The sequence below is a fragment of the Danaus plexippus genome, chromosome 10 (genome assembly GCF_018135715.1).
Source record: "Danaus plexippus chromosome 10, MEX_DaPlex, whole genome shotgun sequence".
In the NCBI taxonomy this organism is placed as follows: domain Eukaryota; kingdom Metazoa; phylum Arthropoda; class Insecta; order Lepidoptera; family Nymphalidae; genus Danaus; species Danaus plexippus.
In genome coordinates, this window is record NC_083543.1 from 6,790,844 (window position 1) to 6,807,676 (window position 16,833).

The window sequence follows — 16,833 nt, forward strand, 5'->3', positions numbered from 1 at the left end:
ATGAATAGTTGAAGCTCTACTATATTAACATCAATTATCGAGCCGATATTATATACCTCACATATAAACTGTTGAATACTATCAGAGTATACAACACATATACTTTGTCGTTCAATATCGTTTTCAAATAATTCGTTTTTATCTAATTTAATGAAAGCTTTTTGATATTCTTCTGTTTGTTTTTATTTTATTTTAAAAGGCTTTACTTTTTCTTTTCGGTACAATGCAGGATTACAATCACATCCTGTGATCGCATGGTATCCTGGCAAGCTCATACAAATAGATCTTCCTAATTTGACGTATATCTTCGTGAGGTCTACGTATCTCAAGTTAACTCGCCATCATATGTATACTACATGCTTGTCTGGCAAGGGGTTGGAACTGTCAGAAGTGTGTGGCTTATTAGGAAACATCTACTAATTACCCAAGTATTATATATAAAATCTACTTGTTTCCCAAGTATTATGTATTAAAATCAGACTTTATACTATTAAGTAAGTAAAATTATAATTTCATGAACATTAAGGATGTCTGGCAAGGGGTTGCCACGATATTAAGTGTCTGGTAACGAATAACGTGATTTTTAATGATATTCTGAAGGTAATACCGAAAAATTTGACTTTATTATTTGATGTATTTAGATCGCTATTTTAGACACCTTTATGACTGTTTACACGCCAAAGCCACTATAACCCAAATTCCATAATGGTCCATCGTTCTTACCTGTGCTGGATGCATGCACCGAAAAACTTTCAGGTTTTACAAAATAACGTAGGTCTGGGGTTCGCGGGCTCTTAGACCATCACACCAACGCGCGTTACGAACGAAAAAAAAGTCCTGATGTCCTCTGACAACAGCTTATATGTCGTTCGAGTCTCTCCTACCCTCTCATATTCCTACAATAAATAATTTTTAAGTTTTAATAGTTTATTTTAAAATAACTGTGTTCTAAATACATAGTTAAAGAACTAATACAGTTTTATGATTTTTGTTTAATAAATAAAGTATAAAATAAAAATAATTTTATAGAATTATAAATATTAATAAAGATGTGATTTGTTTTCTTTATTTTTTATACTGTTCAGAATAAACCTGATAATTCTATCAACATGTCTTGATATGACCAGTGCAGCTAAGAGGAATTTATTAATTTGCAAGAATTATATTCCCTTGATATAACTACGATTGTTGTAAATGTTGATTTTTATGTTTGGAGATTTAGTTTTAAAATCGAAAAACAGTGGATCGTTATAAAATCTGGTTGTCGAAATTGGATTGAATATATTAATGCTTATAGCTTGATATTTTTGGCTGCAGGTCATTACTTCCAGTAAACGTGACTTTTTAATTCTTCCTCCATTATCATCGACTTTTTAAATTCATTTTTACCCGTTTAATAGCGAAAAACGTGTGAAGTAACCACAAATGCAATAACTTATTATGCCTAACTTTTTTTGTAACCGTTTAATTTTTACACACTTTAATTATGATGGACGTGGCTTAAATGTTTTGTTATCAAATTTTGCGACTAAATTATAATGTTTCAATTTTGCTTGTAAGTAAGGTTAATCTTATTTAATGGTTATCAGTTCTGGAATGTATAATAATTTTATTTTTTATATTTGCCATTAAATTGCCAGGTGGGACATAAATTTTTGAATTTAGTTTTAAGATAAAAAAAATTTGGGTTTTTAAAGTGGCAGTCCCTTTTGAATAAATAAGCTGTCACTTATGGTCAAACATGCCTACAAACTACCAGGGTAGAGTAGTTGTTTACTTCTCAGAGATACAAAAAGTACTCCGATAACAGTTCAGATGGTAATATCAAGTATTCAATATTATATACTCAGAACTACTGGATTTTGTTAAACTGGTGTTGATTATTTGATTTAAAAATGTCACTTAGGTCTCTTACTAGGCTTAAATCGTGGAAAATTTACCGACTAGTAATATAAAATAAAGTCCAATCTAGAATTGTCCATAATTTTATTGAGTTTCTTTTTAATTCTTTGAATATATGGCAGAAGGCTCTATATAACACGAAAAATATGTAAACGCTTAACAAAATCTTATTACACATGTATACAATATTTATTTAAATATCAGCGTTATATAGTTATATAGTTTTTCCTCCGCATTAAGCTTATGGGGTATTTAGGTTAGGATTTTATGACAATCAGTCGATTCACAAATTCGATACAACGTGTATGTATGTAGCTAAGAAAATGTTGGCACTAGATGACAAATAACAAGACTGACAGACAGACACTTTTATCACGTGTAACAGTGATTACGGTAACTGTAAAGTAATCAAAACATCGGGTGAAATGGAAAATAAAATAGTTAATTCGCGTCGTATATCCGAAAAATATAGTTTCAGTTTAATGAGTACTCTCGAAATTCTTGATATCATTGGATATATTATTGGTATTGCTTGGCTCATCTTCTTCGTCTTTGTGCTTTAGGTAGTAATTGTATTAGAAACAAATGATAAAGACCTAAAATCCCGTGAATTTGTGGGGCATATTTTTGAATTTATAAGAAGTTTGCAAAGTATATTGTCTACATAAAAAAAAAATTAATAATTTGTGATCACGGTTGCGGTGAAGGAAACGAAACCTAGGGATTCTATAGATAGAAAATAGTAAAAAGTTGTTGTATCCCAAAATTTTTTTCTTCATTTACATGTATTTAAGGGAAAATCTTAGAGATTATCGACAGGTATTAAGATATCGTCATGCGCTTTTGAAGCTTTTAATTTTACAAATTCTATCAAGACTAATAATTGTATAATTATAACCTATGATTTAAAAGAGAAAGACATGTAAACTAAATCTTTTTCTTGTTCAACTGCTGCTTAAGATTTAATAAATAAAAATGTGTAGTCTTTATTAAATACAATGGTTCTTGAAAATTTCTACGTATATACAATAAAATATAATCAAAGTAATTTAATAAAAAAATGGGGTATCATGTTCTTTTCAAGTTCGGTGAATGACACGCTCGACATTGCTTGAATGTAATAAACATAGAAATATATAATCAAACGACATTTTAATTCTCATGTTACTAAGATGTCTGAGTTGTTAGTAATAATTGTAGTATATTAACTGATGATGAATGAACTTTAAAAATTGGGATCTGCATGGACCATAAAACATTCATTCGATATTTTAATAACAAATAGAAAATATTTTCAGTTCTACAAATATTTAACGTCTCCTTGTGTAATAATCGTCACATTACGTGCAATTTAAAGGAATTATTCCTGTGGTCTTTGTTTACAATGTTAAACGATTCCTATGATTTACTCAATGAGAGGCCACAACATCAGCTGCCGTTATAATTATCCATCAGATAAAGTCACGTTGCCTGCCGATTCTTCGGTTAACTGGTGTTAGTGGCTCAGCCATCCACGTAATGCTGTCAATAGTCCATAATCCCACAATAGCTCCAGCGTGCCTATTGAAGAGTGGGCTAGAAGATACGATGCCGATGTCTGAGAGTGCGGGTGTCCTCGCGATCTCCTGATTAAGTCAAAACTGAAACAGTGACCCAACAATGCAACTGGTTGTAATATCAAAGTTTAATTAACAGTCTCGAGTAAGGGTATAAAAGCTTAATTGGTTAAAACTGGGGACATAATATGCTGCAATCCACAAAACAATAAAATAAAAAAACTTAATGAACACTTTCAAATTTATTTATTTTTTTATGTTTGTTACCTCATAACTTTCGGCTGGATGAATGAAAGCTGGTGTTTCGCCTTGGGTCCTATTTGAATTTGGTCTAGTTCTAACGATTGCACCCATAAGGAAACCATATAAGTCTGAAATTGGCATTAAATATGTGTGCGACAAATAGACGAGTAACTGCAACGCCTACTGATTGAGATTTATAGGGGTAGACTTCTCAGATGGTACCATGATGATTGCAACAAAACCTGTTAATGGAATCCTGAGAAAATTTAGGTAAAGCCTTAAAATACATATGTATTATATAATTCGTCGGAATCTCTTTTTTTGGGTATGTTACCCGATTTCTCGATTCACATGGATGATATGAAAAAATATCTGTACAAGAATCGTCAAAAAACCTATTTTAGATTAACGAACCCTATTTTTATTTGCTTTCCAATAATCCAATTTCATACCTTATTAAATAAATACAATTTATTAATATCTTATCACCTTTTGGAGTTGGTGCTGTACCACGAGATATATGATTGAATATTCCTTAGATAAATAATTATATCGCAAAAGACAAACATCTTCGTCGTATGGAGCAGTATAGACAGGGACTGCACTCAGATTCAAAACAAATAACTAAATTAGCGCGTTTCATAATACACTCACCAATAGTGATATTAAACTGCAATTTTTCTGTTTACTAAGAAATATATTAGCAATATATTAGAAAAATATTTGGCTAAAAACTTACTAAAACGAATTATAAAATAAATACACGATAAATCTCAGTTTTAACGGTATTCAGTAGTAATAACGGTATTCAGTAGGATCTGAAGCTGGAGTTGTATTCTTTTTTGAGAAAATTAGTCTTTAAACTATTTGATGCGACCGCGTCAACCCAGGCTTGATAGCAGGCCTGCATACGACGTGATACCGTTCTTCAGGACTGACTAAACCAGGGCTGTGACTTATCACCGATGGGTACTACAGAGCTAGGAATAAATAATTTCATACCCTGAAACACGATATCAGCGACAGGGATGGCACAGACATCATGGTCACTCTCCTTAAAACAGACTCCATTCCAAGACTAGTACGCAAAGAAGGACCGATTTCATGCACCGCATGCACCTCGTAGCCTTTTGGATGCGAGGTCAGCAGAAGATCCAACAGTGAAGGCGTATGATCATTGAAGTCTGGCACCCTCGTAGGCGATGTTACTATTTGAGTGAGATCATTGGCTAGAGCAAAATCGTCAAAAGATCTCCCTGCATGGTCAGTTGTTCTGACGCAAGCCATTCGGCGTGATGAAAATTAAAATCCCCAAGAATGACCATTTCAATAGAAGGGATTTGTTCGAGAATAAAATCTGCGGTCATTTGGACATGCTCAATAAGCCGGTCTGTCTCTGCATTCCCGCTGTGGAATCTATAAAGACACCCATAGATGCATAGGTGGTCTTCGCAGTCTACACGTATCCAAACAATAGATAGGTTCGGAACTTAAGTAAACTCAAGGCGATGATTGCAGATATGTTCGAGACATACGTAGTAGTAAGTAGGCGGGGCATCGGAGGTGAGAGATATCGGCCGACGACGATATCTGGGTTTCAGTAAGAAAGAGAGGGCTGGCTTGACCGCCTCGAGATGTTAGTGAACGGCGTTGATATTAGAATGTAGCCACCTAATGTTACAGAAATCTACTTTAAGCTTTCTGTGACCTCGGACAGAGGTATTGTGCAGGGTGTTACCCCCCAACCCTCAGAGTACAAGGGGCAACCTGAAACAGAGTGTTCAGGGAGGGATTCTCTAATGCGAATCGCGTTGGTATCCTCCTGGGGTAGTCTAGTTTTGTACACCGCTACCATTTTGAGTGAGCTTGGGAAGGGAATTAGCTGAAAAGAAGAATGGTTTCTCTCTTCAACCAATCCAGAAAATGGGCCTCCGGCACTCCCACTTACCGTACGAAACGCAATCTCTGACAAGATACCATCACTTAACGCCGATTTTCAATGGGAGGTTGGTACCGCCTCGGTGCGAGCGGGCCCAATTCAGTCTTACGGCATGGCTCTACCACCTAAAGACTATTTTACTAAACCAAAAAACTAAAATTTGTCTGATGCAATTTCTTTCAATCCGAATGCCTGAAAAGATTTTAAATTTAGTTAAGTCAAATATGTAAAAATTTATTCATACAAGCTAGGATATTTCAATGAAAAAGCGTTTAAAAATTTGTTGAAAATATAATTTCTATGTTGGTCATGTGAAAAATCAATAACCAATTTTTTTTTTATTTTCAAGGGAAATATTGCAAAGTATTATATAAATACCTTTTCCTTGTATATTTATGGTTTAAATCCTAATTAAAATTTTAATAGAAAATACAAAATTTGTTATTTAGAACATTTCATACGACCACGAGTAAGAAAATGTTTGCTAGGATACATATAAATAAGCTTAATAGATGGCGCCACTGTGCCGATATGACGGTTGATATCTATAGAAGGCTTAATTTACCAGTACGAGCCAGGGCACGATAGCTTAATTGATAAGTACACTGGAACGTGATTTCGTATTTTGTCACATCTAAAACAGATGAAAAGCTTGTAGGTAACTTTTAATAATTTGTTTAAAATTAAATATTGAAATGTCATTAAATACATATAAAACAGACGTCAGATTTAACTTTATAGTTCTGGTCTTTACCCACATAATGTTTGTATAATAAAACGGTGATGTTTTGTTTTGTTTAAGCACTTTGAAATGAGAATAATATCATTATCGTAACTCAAATACGTATGAAAACGACCCGTGCCTGATAAACTGCGTAAATACCAAGCAATTAATAATTTTAAAACAAGTATTTAAGGCGATGCGAAGAATCTTACACGTACATTTATTTCTTAGCTTGATACTCTAGTAATTTTTAACAACTCTCTTGATATATAAAATCTTTCAAATTAGGGTCATTGTGGTTTAAAAATAAAGCAAGTGGCATTGTTTAGGTATTATCATAATTTTTAATCTTTTAAAATTGTTTTTTTGAAATCAATTGTGATGGGCAATTGTGAGAAATAAATTGAAGTGCAATGAAATATTCTATATAGCCCGATAACAAACTTGTTGATTGTAAATAAAATATTAAAGCTACAGATAATAACGAAGGGTTACTTTTGTACAAACAATTCTCTGATTGATAAGACACCCCACAAATCTTTAAATTTATGAATTGTCAATAATTTCCAGCTTTTATTAAAAAAAGATGAATCAAATATCGTGTATATTGATGGCGGTGCTGGCTTTGTGTTACGTTATTCATTGTAAGGATTTAAGGTAAGATTTAAATAACACTTTACAGAAGGAATTCTCAATACCTGTTATTAAACAATAGATCAAAGTAATTTTAAGTTATCGCAATGCCGTATTTAAGCTAAAAATGTAAATTTAAATGAAACTAATATTTTTCGGATAAAGTAAGCGTGATTTATTTTTGTACAAAACTACATACTCCCGACGTTTCGGTTACTTTTCAGCAACCGTGATCACGGGTAGACGAGATGTCTGTCAGTTGGTCCTGTTATTTATCATCTACCGCCAAGGGTTTCTTAATTTTCTGGCGTACCGTTGTGGGTGCCGTAGTTTATCCGAAAAATATTAGTTTCATTTAAATGAATAAAACTCGGTAAATCTTAGATCTCATTATAAAAATGTTAAGTTTTATCTTAAAATTTCTTCAATATTAAATCATACAAGTGAAATATAAATAAAGAACGTACTATATTCTTATTCCAGATCTGACGATAATACTTTATGCTCCGAAATAGATTGTCTGAATACAAAGGTAACTAAACATAACAACTTAAAAAATACTACAGTTATGGTTTATAATTTATTACTTTAAATTCTTCAAAGTTTTTATTAGTATTTGTATTTATTTCAGTTTGAGTTTAGTTTTTTTGAACTCGGTTGTTTTGTTTATATATTTGGTTTAGATAGATCGTATGTACGATTTTATATATTTATATTTTTTTGTCACTAATATATTTTTTAACAATATAGTTTCTTGTAGGATATAGTACGAAGTAAAAGAGATGCTGCAAGTATCATTGGTTCAGTTGGAAATCTGGTGACGGGTATTTTGGTACGTATCTATAAAATGGAATTAATAATACAATAATTATAATTAAAATAAAAACACAACTGTTTACTAGTGCAGTTGATTTCTGAAAAAATATATTATATATATATATATTTATATACATAGTTAAATTTGCGTTGTATTGAAAAAAGCTCAAGTATGTATGTAAATATTCCTAATAATACATATTAAATAAATATTTAATGTTAAAGGATTCAAATTGGAGAGGAATTGAAAAGGTCCAAAGGCAAAAAAGGAAAAAGAATGTTTTTATTGGCCCGGGGAAAAACAACAGGAACAAAATCTATATAAACAGAAGATACAATTATAATTAAGTGTAACTTATATTATCACGAACTGCTAAGTGTCAAAATCACATAACCACATATATACATGTAAACCTATAACTATATAACCTATTTGGACAGAAAAATTATTCTGAAATACCGAGAATGTCTAGATACTAGTTTATAAGAAGTAATTAATATATTAAATAAAATAAATTTTAAAATAATTTGTTTTCTTGTCTGGTGAAATAAAACAGTTTTTTGACTAAATGGTTAATGGGGACAGACGAACAGATTTTTTTGTGGTATTTAACTTAATTCACTTGAACATGACTACTATTAGTAATTTACCATTATACTCGTATATATATAATAGTACAATTACTATCTCAAGATCAGGAAAAAGACAGAGGTCGACATTGTATGATTTTATACAAAATTCAGATATTTTATTTACCTTAAAATATTTCTGTCAGATACCACATCAAACAATTCAAATTTCTGGTAGTATATACACCAAATTAGAAATATTGCCTGCTGCTATTCTTTGTTTATTGGGGGATAATGTAATTTTAAGGCACTATTTATGAGCAGGACATTTTCTTCTTATACACAATGGAGACACGGATAATTAAAACCTTTTAAATATTGTAAAACTCATTAAATAGTTTAGATAATTTCACATCATTACCTTATAATAAAGTGAATGAATAAATTGCTTTAATTTAATACGGATCTACAAATTGGTACCGAAAGAGCGTTTGTCTCAATCTTGTTGGGGTGAACCAGTCACAGTATTCAAAGTTAGGTTAATTTTGGGTGACACTATAATATTATTTGTCTATACTTATACAACGCCACGCTCGCTGAACATTGTTAGGATTTTTGTAAATTATTCGTTTTAAAATAAATTTCAATTAATCCATATGTATCATTGTAACTTATAAAATTAAAATTAGTTTTGACATCTCTACAATTTATTTTTTGGCATGAGCTACGATCGCTCTTAATATTAAAATTGATCAACATGGACTATGAATTGGTCGTTAAATATATTTTTTCTAAAGTAAAATAACACGTATTGATATATTTCGGTTGAGAATATGTATTTTTTATAATATATGACAGATTTGTAAACAATATTTACCTTAATGGCTGACTTACAACGGCAAAGGCGGCAATTCCTAATTGAAAACAACAAATAGGAAAGTTTCCTTGTTATTACTTATTTATTATAACTAAAAATACGTTTTGTATTTAATATAATTTCATAACATTTACACTCAAAAAAAGTTGAACAACAAATTCCATTGTTATAAATGAGTGACTAACATTTCATATTCCTATATTTTTTTTTAAATGAAACTAGTATTATTCGGATATACTACGCGGATTTTATTATTTAAAAACTACATAATCCCGACGTTTCGGTTACTTTGCAGCAACCGTGATCACGGGCAGACGACGATTCCTATATTTTTTTTTAAACATACGTATCGAACGTCTAGGGTTTTTAATTCAACTATAATAATACCTTAATATTTTTAATATGAAGTGGTGTTTTTATTTAAGTGAATAAATGATACCTTATACATATATTTTATTATAAACATAGATGGGATTTTGTAGTTTTCTTTTTAAACCTCTGATCATACTTGAAGCATTAGCTATGCAAATTTACATTTATATAACGTAAAACTAAATAATAGAAACAGAAGCATTAAATATTTTCTCTTTTAATTTCCTCTGCTATTTAGCATACTTTGAATTGCTACTAAATAATTTATTTAAAAGAACACAGGCTTTGCTTACTGATTGTATTCTACAAATGCCGGCAGTAGAAAGCTGAAAAGGTCGTCAGTAGAATGAAGTCTTTGCTTAGCCTAACCGACTTATAAATTATTTGCAAAAAGTATAATAAATGTAAGTCACCTCAAAATAATAAACTAACAATGTTATAAATTAGCAATTTTGAATCCTCAAAATTGCTAATATGTGACTTATGCATGTCACATATTGGTTTTTGCAACCAAATTTTTTTTTTAATTCAATATCCTTTAAAGTTAATAAATTTCTAATTTAGAAATAATTTTATTGACAAAATAGATTAAAACAATGTTTTAATCAGAACTACAATAAAGTAATGAGTATCTAACATTGATATATAAAATTCTCACGCGTATTCATTTAAATGAAAGTAAGGCTTTTTGTACAACGCGTTTTATATTATTCTTTAAATATAAAAACCCGACGTTTCGGTTACTTTGCAGCGACCGTGATCACGGGCGGAAGACATGAAATTTTTTTTTCATCTCGTCTGCTTTGTTCAAATGTATATAGTTGTCTTTTTTATTTTATATAATTATGCAATCATTAAAATAGTTTTGTCCAAGAGACGTCTCGATGCCAACAAATTGACCCGAATGCGATAAACTACGTAAATTCCATAAAAGATAATTTTAACACGGCGTCATTTTATATCGTAATGAATTCTTATTATATTTTTACATACACTCGGGACATGATGGACGGTAAAGTTGTTGTATTTCTTTAAATATCTTAATTTTTAATAATTATATAAAATGTTTAAAAGTAAAATTGAAGATGTACTTAATAAGACAAATATTTCTATAAATATCTTGATAAATGTTTGTTTTGAGTCAGAATACTACGAGGTGGTAAAATAATCTCATTGTCTTTGATACAAAACATATTAAAGTCATAAAGGAATGGTATGCTTTTATTCAGGAAAATAATTTTCTTTTTTTTTCAGATCGACGTTGTGTTAAAATTTATCCAATATTTTTAATAATGCTGATAACAATCGCTCTTTCCAGAATTGTTGAAAGCAAATCGGCGAAGTAAGCAAAATTTTGAACAGTTATTCAGGATTTTAAATATCCACAATTACCTAAATTGGAAAAATATCAAATCATGAAAGAGTTTATATTTATAATTAATATAAAGTGTATTTTGATTTCAGTAAGGAGGAAGCTTTAGGTTCGAAACACATAGAACAGGTAAGTTTTAACTCGTGCTAGTATTATGAACCTGGGAATATGTTTTGCATCATGCTCATTTACTTTTAATTAGCTGGGAATTAAATATCAAAATTAACATTAGTTTTTCAAGCAGAAATTATGATAATTATTAACAAATTTATAGTAGAAACATTTCTCACATTTATTAATATTCTGACAACAAAGATGAAGAGATTATTTGATTAAAAATTATAGGAATTATAATAATGTATTACTGTTATAGGTAAATCGGTTTAAAAGAGGTGCCACAAATATTATTAATTCCGTTGAAGGTTTAGTTACGGGTATTTTGGTAAGTTTTTTTTATATATTTTTTAAAAATACGATTTAAAGTTTATTTTAATAAAATATTTGTTAATCAAGACATGTTTTAAAATTTAATGTCTTAATTATTGATATTTATGCTAATGTTTTCAGGACTCCACTTGGGGGCATATTGCGCGGGTTAAAAAAATACCAAAAGAAGAAAATGTGATTTACGGCGGAGGAAACAATAACGAAAATACATTTGTATTGGATTATGAATATGACTACCAGTAATGAACTATCGATAGTTCAAAGTAAGAAGTATAAAGAAATTGTCATCTTAATATTTACGGAAAAGGACATTTTGCTCGTTTTTAATGATGTTCACTTACTTTGGAGTTGGAAGTAGTAGTATCATCACATATTTTTTTACCACATTCATGTATTGTTTTGTATTTATAGTGACTCGAGTCTATTCATGAATTTATATTTAATTGTTACGATATTATTTTTGTGGTAACGAATTCAAAGACTGTAATTATTTTTGGTTAAAATGAAATGAATATAACAGTATTTAGATTTCTAAAACCTTTCATAACACTGGTTATTTCATTTGATATAAACTAATCATTAAAACGCTAGAAATTTAAAATTCTTAGTTGCATCTTTTTAAATAATTGGTCAAATTTTGTTTTACATAGTAATTGTGCATAGTAAAATTATTTTAAGTGAAAAAACTATAACTTAAAATCTGCATAACATCTTATGGCACATTCATTTAATTTTTATATAATTTAAATATATTTTCATCAATTCATATGTTAGTTATAGATAGAATCATTGCCTATTAATGTATAAGTGTAGACCTGAGCAAATGTTTTTACATTTTCTATTTTTAAAAATAATTCTAAGCATTTTAAAATCCAGGTTATTTTTTCGCATTATGGGAATAAAATAATTATTCTGGTAAGTATGTATTTTTCCTCTTTTAGCTGAAATAGTAGGAATTGGGGCAAATTTACCGACATCATTTATGATTTATCGCTAAATTTTTTTTTACCTGGCTTTATTTTTTTGCAAAATCAAAAGCAGATTTTACTTACTTTTACCGAGTCAAAAAAAACTTTGCATACTTTGAAATACGTCGGGTCAATGAAATTTTTTTTTTGTACCAAATTATGTCCTATGTTATGCAATCGCTCACAATCTTGAATTTGTTAGACTAGATCATAAGCAGTTTCATCTTCTGTACCAGCAGTTTAAACGTCTTTTAGTAATAAATACATATGACAAATTAATAAATGTTAATTAATTTAGTTTTTCGGTCACCAATGCAGTTTATTATAAGGAAAACAATCCTATTATTTAGTTGGCCTACTGATGTATAAAAATGTCAGTGTAAGTAATTATAGACTATATTTCTTCTTATACTATATTATGATGACACTATTTGTCACTCCATCTTTCCTTACCACCCTAGACTTATCAAGCACCCCTAGCCCCTCAAACCGTGCAAGTTCCTCTGGAACCTTAGGTTTTTCAGGAACTCGCTTAATTAACGAAGTTTGGTTGGAGGTTTGGAGGACAGCGTGTTATCATAACCCTCATGCCACCCTCTCTTCAATGTACTAAACTGAGATCCAGTATCTCAGTGACATCCCTAGGTCGTACTTTCAACCCAAGAACTTCAGGCCTGAAATACGAGTCTTTTGCCATTCAGACCACCGACAATTCTTGATGACAATATTACACAAAACTGCCTTTTGCAGAATTTGTGTATAAAATCACTAAGATTGCTGTCATATATCTCATTTCAAGTCAAATAAAAGAATCAAACAATAATGAACAACTTTATAATCTGTTTTGTATATTGGGAAATATATTGAATCAATAGGTTTTTCTATGCCATTTTCCAATTCGTAAATAATAAACGCTAAAGCAGTTTTGTTTACTTTCCGATATTAGTCAAATTTATTTAGGAATTTTGAAGCCATTTCATGTGAAGTAATTTTAAGATAAGATTTCGTCTATAATTTATTCGCTACACCCACTCTATAAAACTTTTTCAATGTCATAAATAATAAATAAATTGTGGCAAATTACGTTTTATTTACGTAATTAACAAATTGTTTTTAAAAATGCCGCCGTGACCTTTTGAATATATTTTAAATGTTATAGATATCGAAATTTTTCTGATTATTTATTGTTGAAAATTAACAGACATTAAAATAGTGGTTATGTTTTTATAAGGTTTTTTAAGTGTAATATTTACAACGTAAAAGAAAACAAAAAGCTCTGCCTAATTACAAATGCGGAATCGTTATATAAACAGTTGTGAGGCAATTGTATGTGTCTGTTGTTTGTTGTTCCTCATCCCTCGCAATCATGATACCGTTTGATCAGCTCGGCCAGTAACAATCGACTACAACTAAATATATTATTAGTGCACAGAGAACGTGGAATTACCTATCTCAGCCTCTATTCCTTCTATCCTTTTTTATTCTTAAGCTTCTTAAATTAATACAAGCGAAAAAAAAATTGAATAACTTTTTTCATAATAAATAAATGGGTAATATTAAGAAAAATTGTTAAATACATAAAGTATATGGCTAAAACTAATGTTATTCAAAGAAACAAATAAATTACCTGGAAAGTAGAATGTTATTTTGATAGCATAATTAAGCTTTCACTTAAGTCAGAAAAGATTAAATTAAATATAAATTATAAGTTTTGATACTGACTAAACCTAAGCCATTATCTTTAAAGGTCCTTAAGATCAGAACAACCATAGGTACGGTTTGGTTGTGAGACAGTCTTCAGATGATTGGGGTGTTGTTGTCAATAAAACAAACAGAAATCCATCGTGTTTATTGTGTCTGACAGAAAGAAGGAGTCTCCTCAATAAGTCCCCGTTATCATCACATTAATTGACGTCATGGTTTGTTTTATTCCCGGTTGCTTAAGTAATCGAGATTTGAATTTCTAAGTAACTATTTTTTCATCCGAATATTGTAAAATCTTTTAAAAATACTCGAAAATAATAATGATGGTTGGTTACATATTTATAATATCATCCATATAAAATGTAAGTTTTGGATAAAGAATAATATACACGTAATGCTCCATATAAAACTATTACGCTAACAAATTCCCTTCCCTAAAGTAGTCAGTTAGTTGAGACTTAATAATTCATGTCACGGAATAGGAATGTCATGAACTATTTACGTGTGGCGAGGAAAAAGGAGCATAAGGAATGCCGAGATAAACCTCCCTGTTATTTGAGTTATGGCACGGTACTATCATTTACGTTCCATTTTACATTTAAACTGGTCGAAATTCAATGAATTGCAACTTCAGGCACTTTTATCGAGTCTTATATATTATTTCAACCTGATTTTTGAGGATATGAATGTATTTCTATCTATACCTTTATACATGTGTATGTAAACAGGTCTAATATTTCATTATTTATTAAGTAACGGGTGAATCTATTTTTATACATTATATTGTTAAGAATATGATGGTAGATACATATATAAAGTTATGAGAAATATACTTAAGTATAGATAAAAAATAAATTTTCTTGTAGTATGTAAATAATATGAGGTCACCTTTTTGCAGTCAAATAGTCAGTTGGTATGGCATTCTTCTTAGAGAAAACACTGCTAAGTCTCTTTTGGGTCGTTTGTTTAACTGTTTTCCGTATTTCTTTAAATAATGTGGTCACCATTAAGTACTGTAGCTACAAGTGTAGCATGTTGGTTTTATTTTATTATTTATTTTCACTTCAGATTATATACATATACATATATAAAGCAATCTGTTGACGACGGTCCATGAGCAGTAATCATTTTATTTAATTTACTCACCAAACCGACCTTAGTAACTAAACAATCTGTCAAAAATAAAGAGAAATAAATTTTCTTTTAAGCTTGTTCATTTATCCATAACAGACAGAGATGTGTGCATATGACTGGATCAGTGGTCCTTCCTCCCAGCTTATGTTACGGGGATCGTAAAATATTCCAAGGGATTCGTTGACTTACATGGATATACCTCTAACTAGAAAAACGAAAACTTGCAATATACATGCCTTTAACCAATATATTTGGACCAAATTTGAATTTAAATATATACGTTGATAAAACTATTAGACGTATTTTTATTCAGTTACAAAGTATACAATAATGATAAATAAGTTTCTCATACAAAAGATGTGGAATACATGATAGGATGTAAACCTCAACCAAAGTTAAATACCTTCTGAGTAAAACATGAATTGCATGAAGAAAAACAGGTTCCTAATTGGTAAATAACATATCGGTTTTTTTTTTTATTAGAAAGTCTTTTGTTATTTATATGTTATATTAGAATGATCTTTTACATTTTGCAGATTTTTGCTACATTTCCGTTATAACTATTTAAGAATGATTTTTTTATTGGAACTATATTTATTTTATCTCAAAAGATGTTTTGCTGAAATGCCTCTAGTTTTACAGTTTCTTTGCTCACCAGTTGTCACAATAGACCAAACGTCCAACAGGGTTGTAACTGCATATGTATTGCGCATCAAGTGGAGATTGGGACACCTTATTATATTACAGAGCGTATGAACAAAATTTATGTGAACCTCTTTCAGTAAATTAGGCCCAAGAAAAATAAATATATCATATAAGGTATTTTTATAAAACGGTTGCTGAACATATAATTTTGTTAAAATAGTTGTAAATTTATTTAAAAAAAAAAAAACATTAAATTAGTTTCTTAGATATTTTATAGCTGAAATGATTTACATTGTCACTTATATATTTTTAATCTGTAACATTATTTATATAACATTGATAAAATATGTGTGATAAATAACATTTGCAAGAAGAGTAATAATGACACTTAATTTAAGTAAGGTACAGGTATATCTGATAGTTATGAAATCTGAGTTATGTTTGCATGGATAGTATATAAGTTATTATCATGATAGAACAGAAATATATAAAATGTGTAAATGCGCTAGTTGTCTACATATATTTAAGTGTAACAATAAATCTTTATAGTACCTACCTGACAACCTGATATATGCGCATACATTAACAGCATTTCCTGCTTTATGTCATAATGTATAAAAAATTTAATGTTACAATATAAATTACGTTTACGGATACTTTTCATAGCTTTCATGACGGCTCTATTTTTAAAACCTCGTTTTACAATCTGTTATCATTATTAAAAAAATCTCATCATTTTGTTTTTCGTTTTATATTTAAGAGACAAAGAATTTAGATAATTTTATTTCTAACAATTTACATTCATTTATTGTTAGTTATAATATTATTATTAACAATTTACTTTACATATTGAAATTGTTTGAGTAAAATATGGAATAAAACCTAGGCTATATCAAGATTCATCCCAAGGGAGGGCAAGATCTTTGTTACG

General features: G+C 29.8%; 2 protein-coding genes across 2 annotated transcripts; both read left to right on the forward strand.

Moving 5' to 3' along the window:
• Positions 1-6,595: 6,595 nt before the first annotated feature.
• LOC116766815 (uncharacterized) lies at positions 6,596-8,323 on the forward strand. The gene is made up of 5 exons (XM_032656934.2): positions 6,596-6,693; positions 6,935-7,021; positions 7,481-7,529; positions 7,758-7,829; positions 8,039-8,323. Exons 2-5 carry the CDS (start codon positions 6,951-6,953, stop codon positions 8,159-8,161), a joined length of 315 nt encoding a protein of 104 aa, XP_032512825.2. The 5' UTR covers positions 6,596-6,693; positions 6,935-6,950; the 3' UTR covers positions 8,162-8,323.
• Positions 8,324-10,507: 2,184 nt separating this feature from the next.
• Positions 10,508-12,728, forward strand: LOC116767093 (uncharacterized). Its single transcript, XM_061521693.1, has 5 exons — positions 10,508-10,644; positions 10,887-10,974; positions 11,097-11,133; positions 11,378-11,446; positions 11,572-12,728. Exons 1-5 carry the CDS (start codon positions 10,599-10,601, stop codon positions 11,692-11,694), a joined length of 363 nt encoding a protein of 120 aa, XP_061377677.1. The 5' UTR covers positions 10,508-10,598; the 3' UTR covers positions 11,695-12,728.
• Positions 12,729-16,833: the final 4,105 nt, after the last annotated feature.